At 41.7% G+C, this 13010-nt stretch overlaps 1 protein-coding gene across 7 annotated transcripts in view; it reads right to left on the bottom strand.

The window, feature by feature from the left end:
• Positions 1 to 13010, bottom strand: part of PPFIBP2 (PPFIB scaffold protein 2) — a 163764-nt gene that overhangs the window by 2925 nt on the left and 147829 nt on the right. For 6 of the 7 annotated variants that reach the window (XM_084853491.1, XM_084853462.1, XM_084853481.1 and 3 more), the window contains 6 exons: positions 12272 to 12383; positions 11367 to 11455; positions 9307 to 9429; positions 8632 to 8757; positions 6427 to 6615; positions 3544 to 4334 (listed from right to left, as the gene is read on the bottom strand). In XM_084853491.1, the coding sequence (XP_084709617.1) occupies positions 4137 to 4334; positions 6427 to 6615; positions 8632 to 8757; positions 9307 to 9429; positions 11367 to 11455; positions 12272 to 12383 (837 nt within the window). In that variant the 3' untranslated portion in view covers positions 3544 to 4136. Of the gene's footprint in view, positions 1 to 155; positions 222 to 3543; positions 4335 to 6426; positions 6616 to 8631; positions 8758 to 9306; positions 9430 to 11366; positions 11456 to 12271; positions 12384 to 13010 lie in introns of those variants that run through there. The other variant, XM_084853454.1, reaches the window with a different exon arrangement.

The raw sequence follows: 13010 nt of genomic DNA, 5'->3' as shown, positions 1-13010 counted from the left end.
GATGAGCCAGTAAAGTGGGACCCAGATGAACCTGCAGTTCTGATGGGGATCCCAGAGGTGCTCTGGTAATGTCCCTGAATATGAATTCACAGGCCTAATATCACTATCAACAATACAGCCTCATTTGAGTCTTTGAAGGATGGCTTAGTACATACCGTGAGGTTGCTTATTCCTTGAGAGAGTTCCCCTATTTGCATTACTGTTCCTTCTGAATGCTCCATCTGTAAAATCATTTCAGCAACTAGATGAAATCAAAACAGCGAGGCCATCTTACTCAAACACAGCATGCATGCGTTTGATGATATATTTTGAACCATTGTGCAAATATGAGAGATGCCGCTAACTTCAGAAAGATGAAGTTCAATTATATTGCTCTCTTCTGAGTACTGGAAATAGTTCCAAATTGCACATTATCCATACACAGAGGGTTGGATCCAGATTTAGACGTGTGCAACACGGCTGGCAGAAGTTAACCTCCTCGTCCCATTTCTTTCCCATGATGGAAAGAAAATTACCTGGGGAGGTGGTGGGCTCTCCCACACTGGAGGCCTTCAAGATGAGGCTGGACAGCCATTTGTCAGGGATGCTCTGACTTGGATTCCTGCATTGAGCAGGGGGTTGGACTCGATGGCCTTGTAGGCCCCTTCCAACCCTACTATTCTATGATTCTATGATTCTACAGCCCCTTCAGCACCCCTACACAGAGGTTCAGGGATCTCTGCTGAATGGGGTGAGCTTGTGCATGTGGTGGGAAGAGAGGATCTCCCAAAATTGGGTGGGGGCACCTTCTGTTAATGGAAGACAGATCCTGGATCCAGCCCATCAATTTGACCCCAATCCATTGGGCATACCATCTGGTAGCAGGATAGTAGGGTCAGAAATAGTCAGTTGAGAGAATTCATTTTGGATCAACTTAAGTTTTAAAAACACACATCAAGGGGTCTATCCTATACATTATTTGGGTGCATTCCTATTTATTTCAAAAAAGAGACCACGTGTTTTCCACTAGTTAAAAGCATTTCAAGATGCATGTGTGATTCAATTCAAATGTCCATTAGTGCTGCATTATTGATTGAAAAAGCCCTGTTCATACTTTGAATATAAGTTTCATTATTCAGAAATCTTTCACTTCACAAACATGGCTACATAGATGGTATCTAGATTTATTATTTATGTGAATGACCTATTCAGTTCACTGTCCACCCTGAATTACCATTGTGTGAGGGGAAGAATGGGGATGAATTTCTTGGTTCATCCCCCTCCCTGCACATCCCATTGGTAATGAGTGGGCTAAGTCCATCCATTACTATTTTAGGCTAGCATCTAACGGGGCACTTTGACCCCTGCCAATTCCCTTCTGCCTCACCAATTCCGTTCCACATGTGGTGGATCCCACCAATTCCATTGCGCTAGAGGGATCCACTGCTTACGCAAACCCCCAAACAAATGGAAACACTCTGTTCTAGAAAGAGGCAGGTTGGTGGAGTTCCTTTTTGTGAGCTCCATTGACCTGCCTTCTTCCAGAAAAGAGCATTTCCTCTCGTTTCGAGTTGCTCCCAGAAGCACTAAATCTTCCTTGCGTAAGTGGTGGGCACTGTTTGTGCAATGCAATTGGCAGGGTGCAGGAGAATCGGCCGGGATTGAAGAGCCCCATTGGATACTGGTCTTAGTATTGATTTTTAAAATTAGACTGTTTCTTCCCCACTCTCTCCTGCGCATGTTACGTTATTGGAAACCCACACTGGCAGCAAGCCTGTGTTTGATTTTGTGGCCTTTTGCCCCTGCACACATACAGCCCTCTGAATGGGTTGGCAGTGGACAATTGAGCCAGCCTCTTCACCATCTGCAAATTCAAGCTGGCCTGATTTTATTTATTTACAGCAAACACTGCAAACGCTAACCTAAAAATGTACTGTGCAAATCAGCCTTCAAGGTCACCAAAATCTATATACTAGGGGGAAAAAAATAAACTGAAGAATTTCATGTGTTTAATGCCACAAGGGTTTTTTTTTTTTATCCCAAGGGCTCATGCCTGGGGCTGCTTTCTTTACCCTTACCTCTGTATGTACAGAGGTCCTTCCCGCACTGAAATGCAAGTAGGGGAGTTTCATTTGTGCCCCTGTGTCTGTGAGGAACTACACTGATTTTTTTTAAATTGCCAAACTTAAAAACAAACACAAAATATGAAACTTAAGGTATGGTACATGGATGTTACTCAGAGTTCAGTAAACTTGCCAAGCAAATGCTTAGGGTTATTCAACCAAGTCAAGATACCTTCTTGCTTTAAATGAAATAGAATAGCTATATCATGAAATGCCAATGTCAGGAACTGCTAAACACAAAATGGCTTTTGTTCTCAAAATAAATTTAACAAGTCTCCAAAGCCACATTCCTAGACAGCTATTGCATGGGATAGGACAGAGAAGCAGCACGGAGCTGCAAGTACTATTGGAAGTTTTTCCTTTAACTACTCAGGCAGCTGAATAAGTAAACCAGTTTGGTCAGTTGCCTTAGTAATAATATAAGAGTCCTACTGAATCACACCAAAGGTCTACCTAGTCAAGCATCCTTTTTCTCCCACCCAGTGACCAACCAGGTGCCTCTGGGAAGCCCACAAGCAGGACATGAGGAAAATAGCCCTCTCCCACTGTGTTCCTCAGTAACTGCATTTAGAAGGATGCTGCCTCTGATCCTGGAAGTAGTGTATACCAACAGCCTTATCTTCCATGAATTTGTCTAATCCCCTTTTAAAGCAGACTAAGTTGGTGGCCATCATCACATCCTGAGGAAGGAAATTCCATACTTTAACCATAGTTTACTTCATGGCATTGTTTTGCTCTGCCTGTAAGCTTCCCAGAAGCATCTGATTGACTACTGTAGGGAATTGGACCCCAAGATTAGACAGATCCTTGGTGAGATCTAGCATAGCTCCTCTTAACGTTCTTAAATCAGTTTGAAATGGGAGAGACTGCAGGAAAATGGGGCAGAAAGCCAGAGAGATGTGGTGGGCAGCTCTGTGCTATGCGATGCATATTATTTTAATTGGAAACCGCTTCAGGAACAGGATTTTTAAAATAACTTGCAAATAAAAATGTTCAAAACAATTCTGGCTGTGAATGTCTCTCACCCACCTGCTTTACAGTTGCCTAGGATTGTGGCCCAAATGCATAATGATCAAGCCACTTGCATTATAAAACAAAGCAGAGACAATACATTACATTTTGAATGAAGGAAAAATGAAATGTGTTAGATGTAATGAATCATGCATATGAAAAAATTAACATTTTGCAATTAGTCTTTTCAATTTGCCACCATTTGTCTGATTCCGTTTCTGACTTGGAAACCAGAATCCATAGAACTTGCAACAGGCTCTTGTACCTTGCAGAAAGCTCACAAGCTCCAACTGCTCCATTTTTCAGGTTTTAAAAAATTACTTTACACATGCTTCTCTATACGGAACCACTGGGATGGCAATTTATAGAATCTCTTCAAACTCTGCAATTTTTTAGGCATAATTCCATCACAAGGAGAATAATCACAACATAAGAAGGTGGACATTTCTGTCCAAGGTATAACTTTTATTGTTTTGTTGATAAAGTTGTATTTTCATTTTTTTAGATGTACTGTTAGGTCTATCACATGTCATATACATTCAATAGGGTGCAGACACTGCACAGCTGAAATAGCATGTCTTATTAAAAATATACAATCCAGTTGTTCTGTTCAGAATAAAATAGACACATCTTTGCAACTGCTTACATTAAAAAGCTAATATAAAAAATTAAAAAATATCTCTGGGCAGTATCTATGGAATATTAAAAAAAAAAAAACAGCCCTGCAGCAGTAGTACACATAGAGCACCTTTGCTGGATTGGAGCTTTTGGGTGCCTTGACTTGACCTACAACCATTGTGTAAAGCTTTTCGTATTCCTGAAAAAGGGCATGACAAGATGAGGAGGCCATATCGTTGCAAATGGTAGATAATTCAGATGATATTTTAAGATATAAAATTCTTCAATCCTCATCCCAGTACATTCATTAAATCCATGCAGATGCATTATGTATTTTAGTTAACTTGTAACAAAAGGTTATTTGTAAGATCTGGAATGCATGAAGAGGATGAGAGGTGAGTGACGTCAGTCCGCCTTGCCCACCTGATCTAGTTTCTCTAATTCTTTGTTGGGGAGTGCATTATGTGCTTTATATGCACCATAGCTCTTCTGAGTACCATTGGTCATATTTGGACTTGTATCCATAGGACAAATGTAATCTGTAGATTCATCAAATTTCTTTTTTCTTAAGTTTCCAAAATGTGAAAATCCAAGTTTCTTTGGCTAAAAAGAATGAAGGGGAAGTCAGGGAGGGAGAGAGAGAGAGAGCACAGTGTCAGAGAAATACATAATGGGAGGAGAAGCCACAACACTGATGTCAACAGTGTGATTCACATACAATACAAATATGCTTTCAAAACAATAATTACCTTTCACACACTTTACAACACTAATTGGAATGGATTTTGCAACACTTTACATTGATTTCTTTACTTTCCTGGAGGAAATTGAACAAATGCATCAAAAAGGAAAGGTGACAATTTTGTCTTTACTAGTAAATTTATTCTGAAGAGAATGGTCTGTTGGGATAGAGGAGAAAATGTTGTTGATCTCTTGCAGTGGGAATAATCGCTGTAAAACACAACTGATTACCATCTTGGTGAGAAATGTGTCCTAGAAAAGGGGTTGGGTTGACAGAGCCTTAGCACAATTGACTCAGCCCTAGATTATCGGTATTTCCAGGCCTAGGACTGCTGAAGAGGGATGAGGTTGGAGAACCATTATCCACTTTTCAAGACAACAATGCCAGCAGAAGGAAGATAATGTCTATTGTTTTTAGGGCTCAAACTAAAATTCCTTATGCTCGCTAGACATCAAATCATAGAGTGGGATGGTTTTGTGGAGGTCATCTAGTCTATCTCCCTGCTAAGCTTCAGATTCTGCAATGCAGCATCCAACGACAGCATCACCGAGGCAGCTGTTCAGCCATCTACTGAAATAATTTGCTAGTTAGGAGCAGGAGGATAGATCTCTGAGAAGCCAGGCAAGCCCTGGATGGAGTGAACTGTGCTAGAGCTCCAAGATGCTGTCACCACAGCATATTTCTCTTCTGCTCTTTTCTGTCTCACTTCAACACTTCTTGCCATTTGCTGCAAGGAAATACCTAAATACATAAAGAATTTTAAGTACAATAATCTCCACTTGGGGAAGGAAAATATATTGTATATCCAAATTACAGAATGTGCAAAGATTTGTTACTTACCATTCAGCAGCATGCTATACCTATTTTTGTTATTTAACGGTTCTATAAATTGTAAAGAGTTCTCTATCAGTGGTTTTGCTGACCCGTGTTTGCTACTGTTAAATAGTCCTAATTTCAGAGAAACATATAAAGATCCATGGGCTTCCCCCTCTTTTCTTCCCAAATTGCTCCCCTTAGTGCTGACTCAAAAGCTTCTTACCAACCCATTATTTTTTTTAAAAAGCATCTTGAAAATTTGGAAAACAAGGAAGGGCACTGCTTTCAGAAAAAAAATGGAAGTCACACTGCAAGGGTCCCATTACGGAACTCGATCAACACTAAATCCAACCTTTAACAGATACATTCAAAGGGATATTACAGTGCAATCCTATGCACATTTACTCAGAGGTAAGGCTCACCATATACAATGGGAGTTAAGTGTAGGCAGGATTGCAGCCATAGTTTCATAAGTTCAGCAGGTGGACTAGAAACAAATATTTTTAAACAGTAGTGATCTTGTGCCTAACATCCAGTAGGACTTAACATATGCATCACTGGGTTGGATCCGGAATCTGTCTCCCATGGACGGAAGCTTCCGATCAGGGGAGGAATACCACTGGCAGAATGGAGAAGGCAGGGAGCTTAATATATTTTTCCCTCTCCTGCAGGCCCCAATGTTCCTCCAATCTGCTCTGGAGGGTTGGGAGACCCTCTGGAACAGTGCGGGAGGTGGTGCGAGGAGCTGCAGACAGAGGGTGGAATTGGTGAAGATTGCCTCAGCCCTGCAGGAGCATTCTGAGAAGAACTCTGCTCAAGGAATGCTCCAGCCAATGGAAAAGAAGCTGGATCCAACCCATTGTGTGTAGGCTTGCAGTTATGCCCTTCTTTTTAACAGCCACAGCCATACCCTCACATTTGGGGAACATAAGATGGCAGCATCCTCACCAAGCTAGACTTCCCAGGATTCTTTGCAGTAAGCCGTGACCATTATTGAAACAGGCTTGTGGTGAAGATACAGCCTGGGCTTCTGAGAGATTAAAACAAAAAACAACTCTTGGGAAGACTGGCTTTTAAATCACCAACCAGGAACCCCACCATATTTCTGAATGGTTCTATTATCACTGTGCAGCCTACCCGGACTTTAGCAGTGGTAGTCAGAGGTGTGTAGGCTGTAGATTCCATTATTTCCCTTTTTTCTTGCTGTGCCTCTGGTCCAATAAGCACATTGAAGTTAGTGGTTAAGTGGCGTCTTAGCAGCGTCTTTTGAGGTGGAATGTTGAGTAGCATTGCCAGAGTATCACCGTTAAAACGAGGTTCAAGGATCTGTTGGAAACAGCCACATACACAGAGCTTTATACATGGCCCCTAAGTAATTAGGCATTCAAAAAGCTGTTTTGAATTCTGGGTGTTTTAATTACTCTATGCATTATCTCATCTGTTAACCATTATAATCTATTTCCATCAGCCGTATTAACTTAACATTAATCTGTAATTTTCAGTAGCACTCCTTGTGGGCTCTCGCAACAAACATCTGTTTTGGGTGGTTATAGGCATAACTATGCATGAAGCCTGCAGTTCCAGATCCACAGGGCTAGAATGCACAATAAAAATTAAATTTCCATGTAATCATAGCATATTAATAAAATGGCTTGGCTCCTGAGTTGCCCTTCTGCAAAACAGAAAGGGTTCCTTCTACAAACAGTATTCAGCAGAGGCTCCCACTGGTGGGTGAGGGGGTGATTACCTCTTCGCCCTGCAGCCCTCAGTGCCACCTCCCACACTGTCCAAAGTTCCTTCAACTCTACAGAGCTGATTGGGTGGCTACAGTGGGAATAGTCGAAAATCTCCCTCACCCCACCCCTTCTATCAGTGGGAGCATCTTGTAAGTGGAGTTTTGCTCACGGGAACTTAGGACCCAAGCCAATGGACTGGTTCCAGATTTAGGTATGTACAACTGGGACAGCAGAAACAGACATCCCTGCCCCTTTCTCCCTACACAGTCCCTTGAAAATGCTGCACATAAGGTTGGGGAACCCTGCTGAAGGGAGTGAGCTGTGGTGTTGGAAGGAAGAGGCCCCTCCTGTAGGTGGAAGGCATAACCTGGATCCAACCCAATATTGTATATAGTGATTCATTTGAAAAGTATGGCGCTTCACAAATAAGCAAAACTCCAACAAAAAACACAGGCCTCTGCCTCATGGATCTTACAATATAAATGCGGGCGGGGGGGATGTAGAATAGAGGAGAAAAAGGAAGGAAGAGGCAAGAGTAAGAAGAGATGAATATGAGTAATAGCGGTTATAAAAGCACACACACACAAGCTACATTAATATTGGCCGAGCCTCTCAATCCTCTCTAGAGTCACCAAGAAGGGATCTGAAGAAAGAGAGAAGCAATATGTTCTGGGAAATGGAATAGAATAGTAGAATAGTAGGGTTGGAAGGGGCCTACAAGGCCATCGAGTCCAACCCCCTGCTCAATGCAGGAATCCAAGTCAGGAGTTTGCTGCCTGTAACTACTTCCTCATTCGTTCTAATGGAGGGAGCAGAACTGTGTGTATTTTCCTTCACAGATGAAGATCTACCCCATCCTTTGGAATAATGGAGAATGCTGTGCCAACCAGAGCGCACGTTCAAAGTTATAGGGGTCTCTGGATCAGGGCATATATGCCCATAAGCTGTTTGGCCATCAGACCCAGCTATGAAAGTCATTTCAGATGAGCATACTTTGACAGCACAGACTCACATGACAGATAATTTCTAAGAGGCAGTTCGCAGAACTAACATTAGCGTAGGATAGTCACTTTTTTGTTCTTTTTAAATAGAAAGCTAAGAATCGAAAATACTCTCCATAGGAACTGCTGCCAAGGGCATCATTACTTTAATTATTATAATTGTTCATCTTTAGCGTAAGCCATTTTACTTTTCTGATGTTAAGGATGTTCCATATTGAAAGACAATTTGTTCTCTCTGGCAGACGCCTGATATAGCATGCATTCATTGAGAGACTTGGTTGACACTTTATGAATCGTTGACTTGAAAGTAATTTCCGCTCTTTAATTTCAGCTTTATAGATCCACATATTAAATGCCAAAGACTGGGGAACTAGCTTGTTACACAAGATCATTTATAAAATGTAAAGATAAAAGTTGCCCAGTTTATCTTTCATAAAACACTCACTGATCAATGAACACATTTCCTATAATAACCAATACATTTTCTTTTTCTTCAGCCCATAGAAATTAAGTCTATGGTTCAAGTTTGAAAAATGCTTTGGAAAATGTATCTAGTTTTTACTTTAAAAAAAAATGTAAACAAAATTCCATATCTAGTTTCTTACAATGAGGCCACCGTGAACTCCACTTCCTCGAAGGTTTGGTGCATATTCTGCCAGATCTACAGATCTGAGCCATTCCATCACCCTGTGATTGGACCACTGAACTACTTCAGAAGGTGAAATGTTATTCTGTGTTGGGAAAAAGATACACACATATATTCACAGTTAAATACAGAGAGATTATTTGTCCATTTACTATTTCTATCTCCCCAGCTGGATACTGTTATTAAAATAATTCTCCTATGTAATCAGTTATTTCCCCAAAATCTGTGATGTAGCTGACTGGCATACTCATATCTCCCTGTGTACTTAGCACAGTACAACATGATGGTGCACATCCATTTCACTTCAGAAAAGAACCTGTTCCACATGGATAGATCTTCTGATGTGGAAGGAGTCTAGTCTGCCAGTGGAACTACTCATGCCTAACTGACCCCCAAAGGCACTCACAAATAATTCATGAGCTGGCCTCTTTGCATGTGGCCCGCACATCACCAAAGGGGAACAGTGGAACGTACAAGGGCAAGGAGGGACCGGAGAGCATGCTCTGGGAACAAAAGGCTGTAAAGTGCCTTAATGTTCTTCCATTAATGTTCTTCCACACATGCTTTTTCATATGGGATAAACAAGCATAACTCTAGGAAGCAACAGTCAATATAGGGATGGTTTCTTTTTCACCTCATCTGCTGGCCTCCTACGTAGGCAGTGGGGGTTGAAATTGTTCACATGGAGCACGTGAATGGCACACTTAATACTGAGATGATGCAGTTGGCTTGTGACTTTGAGAAAGAGGAGGTCATTCTGCAAAACAAGACAAACCAGTCAAGTGGTGTGCAGTGTCAAAAAACTGTTTACTATGTAGCACAGAAGATTAGAACTTGAGATCCAACCCACTTGGTATTGTGAGAAAACAAAGTGAACCCTGCAAAAACAACGGGTTGCTTTCCTTTGGGGAAGGGACTAGAAAAGCTCTTCTGGATCAGAGGGCTACTATGATTCTACAGTTGACAGAACCTACAGAGCCCTTCCAATAATGTGAGGGAAAGGGCAAGGCTCCACAAATCTTGTCCCACAACCACAGAAACAAAAGGCATGGAGGGAAGATTCTATGGCTTACAAAAGGGCCCTGGGAAGGCTGTCAGTCCAAATGAGGAGTAACCCAGCATGCAACAGACAGGCTAGACATCAGTTTAAGATGCTGTTGCAGAACTCAGAGTCAGAGAGACCACGGAGTGAAGGAAAAAGAGATTCTTTATTTAATGCGCGGGCTTAAGGCTGGAATCATTTCCAAAGAGCCAAAAGCCCCGATTTACATTAGCACATTGTTTTTATAGATATTGTGACACATAGGAAACGGCTCCTCCTCTCCCTCCCATGTGGGGTTGCAGTCCTCAACATTTCTTCTCCTAGCACCATTGTTTATAATACAAGAACTGGGTTATAGGGTAGCCGTGATAAGCAGAGAACAGCAGAGAACAAGATATACAATTGTATGACCTTTGACAAGATAAGGAATTCCTGTGTCTCGTCAGCTTACAACAATATATTTAAGGGAGAAAGAGCTCAGCAAGAACATGAAGCATGAGACTGCATGAGGCTACTTAGTCTGACCCCCGATACGGCTGCTACAATGCTAGGGGTCTGGAGTTCTTCCTTCTCTTCAGACTTCTTTGCTTCTCACCCCAATCCAGACTGAAAGCAGGTTTATCCATTTCCTGCTATTTTTAGTTTCATGTATTAGGAAGGCTAAGGATACAATCCTATGGCCGCTAGTCAGTGGCTAGACAGCCAGCCATAGGATAGGTTGGTTCCTGGGAAGTGACCTTGGAGTGCGGGCGCCGAGATCAGTTCCATGAGAACCGACCTCCACTCCCTCCTGCGCTGCCTCGTAGGCAGTGCGGATCGGCCCTGCACGCCGCACTCGTAAGAACAGCGTGGAGCAGCGAAAATGGGGCATTTCTGGGGGCAGGGCAGGGCAGGGCGGGCAGAAGTGCCTTTCCAACGCTTCCAGTGCGTCATCCGGCGCCCTTGCTCCAACTTCCCACGACTAGACAGCCGAAATTGGCTCTCTAGCCACGAATGCAGGACAGCTGAAGCATGAAGGGGAAGATCCCCTCTGTGCTGCTCCTGTCCTGCACTGACAAAATCCTATCTGACTTTGGATAGGATTGCGCCCTGAGAGTCAAACTACATGTTATGTTTAATGTATAGCATGCAGCTTAGCCCATTTTTTAAATTTAATACTAAGTGGTGGTGGGTGGTTATTTGGACAGTAGAGTGTGAGAAGGGAGCTTTAACCCTTCCCTACAGTCCTGACAAAATCTGCCCCCTTCCGCATTCCAGTGCAGCAATTAGCTTTAGTAAATTTTTTTTAAAAAGCTCCCTTTGTTGCATTTATTGTCATGTGCATAATGAGCCTGAGTGCCTGGAAATGCTCTGAATAGACTGTTCCCCTTAAAAGTTTCTTAAGGGTTAAACACGGTCTACAAATACCTAGAGGATCAACAGGAGAACAATTATTTTTATCATTTAAAAATGTGACTTTATGCATTGATATAAGAACAAATTAGGAACACAAATTCTAAAGACAATTATCTGATAAAAATCCAAAAATAAAATTATAAAAGCAGAGGAATTCCAGTGGGAGAATAGTTTATCTACTCTCCCCACAACCCCAAAGTGGAGGGAAATGCTATTTCTCTATTTTAAAAGTTAGGATTGTAGTCAAGCCATCTTACCACAGTTAGATATTGCAGCATTCTGCCATCTACTCTTGATTCATGAAACTGATCTTTGTATTGAGGTAAGCCAATATCATCAAGCCACCCTGCAGAACACACACACAGTTTATAATATAAAATAAAATATTTCCCAAAGATTTATGCATTGGAGAATAAAATAGTACCGTTTATGCTCCTCTATGAACTCCTACCCCTACTCCATATATGTTCATCTGTTCCAATTAATTATTTCCATGTTCCACTGTTAAAACTGCCAGTTAAATAGGAAGACTGCAGATAGCTTCCATCATAGTTCACAGGGGTTACAAACCCATATAACACTACAAATATCAATACAAAATTGCTGAAGTAGAGTTCAACAAGAGATTCACTCTACATATGCTCACCATTCCAATGATCTCCGTGTTATCGTTCAGCAAGGCTTTGTGAATGGCAACTGTTTAGGTAATCTTCAGCCTCTGTACTTTTTGCCTGTCACTTCCCTCTGACAACACAGTTTACATCTTTCTCTACCCGCCCCCACACTATGTGTATATAAACCTGTCAATTTGAAGTTAACACTTCATGAATCTGATGAAGTCGACAGTGTCCAGGACAGCTTATGCCAGAAGAAACTTGTTAGTCTTTAAGACAACAACGACTCTGTTGATTTTGCTACTGAGCTTGTGGCTACTCTAGGAAAGCATATTGACAAAATGGAAATAAAACCCCAACTTTGATCCCCTATATTCTGATGATCTCAAGGTAAACTGGAAATTTCTGAAGATGAAATTCAATTTGAATATTTCCTTTCCCATTCACTCCTGAAAGTAAAACCAAAATTAACTTCTACAAAATGTGAAGTGGACAAAAAAGCTCACCAACATCCGTTTAAATTAACTTTTACTATTTCAAATACTTACGTGTCACCCAGATATGATCTAGCTGTGCAGACTTATCATCTTGTTTTGTATTTATAGCTTTAACTGCCAAAACCAATTTCTTCCTGTGCAAAGGTTGCTTTATTCCTAATTCCTATAAAGGACAGTAGTAACGATCATTAAAACAGTGCCTGCCAACTTGGCACTCGTACAGACAGAACGCCTATATTTCAAAGTTAAGGTTCCCAAAAGCAATTGTGCTGCTTGAACTAGCAGCTGTATTTGACAGCCGGACCACTTATTCTGGCCCTCTATCAATGTCCCAGCATGATCTCTATAAGCGGCCAAGACAAAAGGCTAGCTTTCCTTAAGAGCAAAGACCATGTAGAGACCACTTTATGCAACTGCTCCTCACTTCTCTTAGAGGTCTGTCAAGGCCATTGTCTGATACTTTGGGGGAGATAATACAATCATTATCTACACAGCAGGCTGCTGGTGACCAATGATGTATTTTGCATCTTTAAAAAATACTGTATACCATTCTGAGGGGATCTCAAGTTTATTGCACGTTCATGGTTGCTCGCTCACTGAATTGTGCAGGTCCATTACATGATGCTGTCGGTGTCCAGTTGTTATTCCACTGTTTCCTCCCACCTATCCAGTGTTTACCTCAAACAGAAAAAATGGGGTATTTTTTCCAGCCCACAGAACAGGAGCGCCATGACCTCCCTGTGAAATTCTCCAATAGCAGAAGAACCTGCTCTGTCTGCCTGCTGTGGGT

Source organism: Heloderma suspectum, chromosome 1 (assembly GCF_057233095.1).
Source record: "Heloderma suspectum isolate Gila_16-S chromosome 1, 16-S_ref, whole genome shotgun sequence".
Lineage (NCBI taxonomy): Eukaryota > Metazoa > Chordata > Lepidosauria > Squamata > Helodermatidae > Heloderma > Heloderma suspectum.
This window is presented reverse-complemented; position numbering and strand designations above follow the sequence as displayed.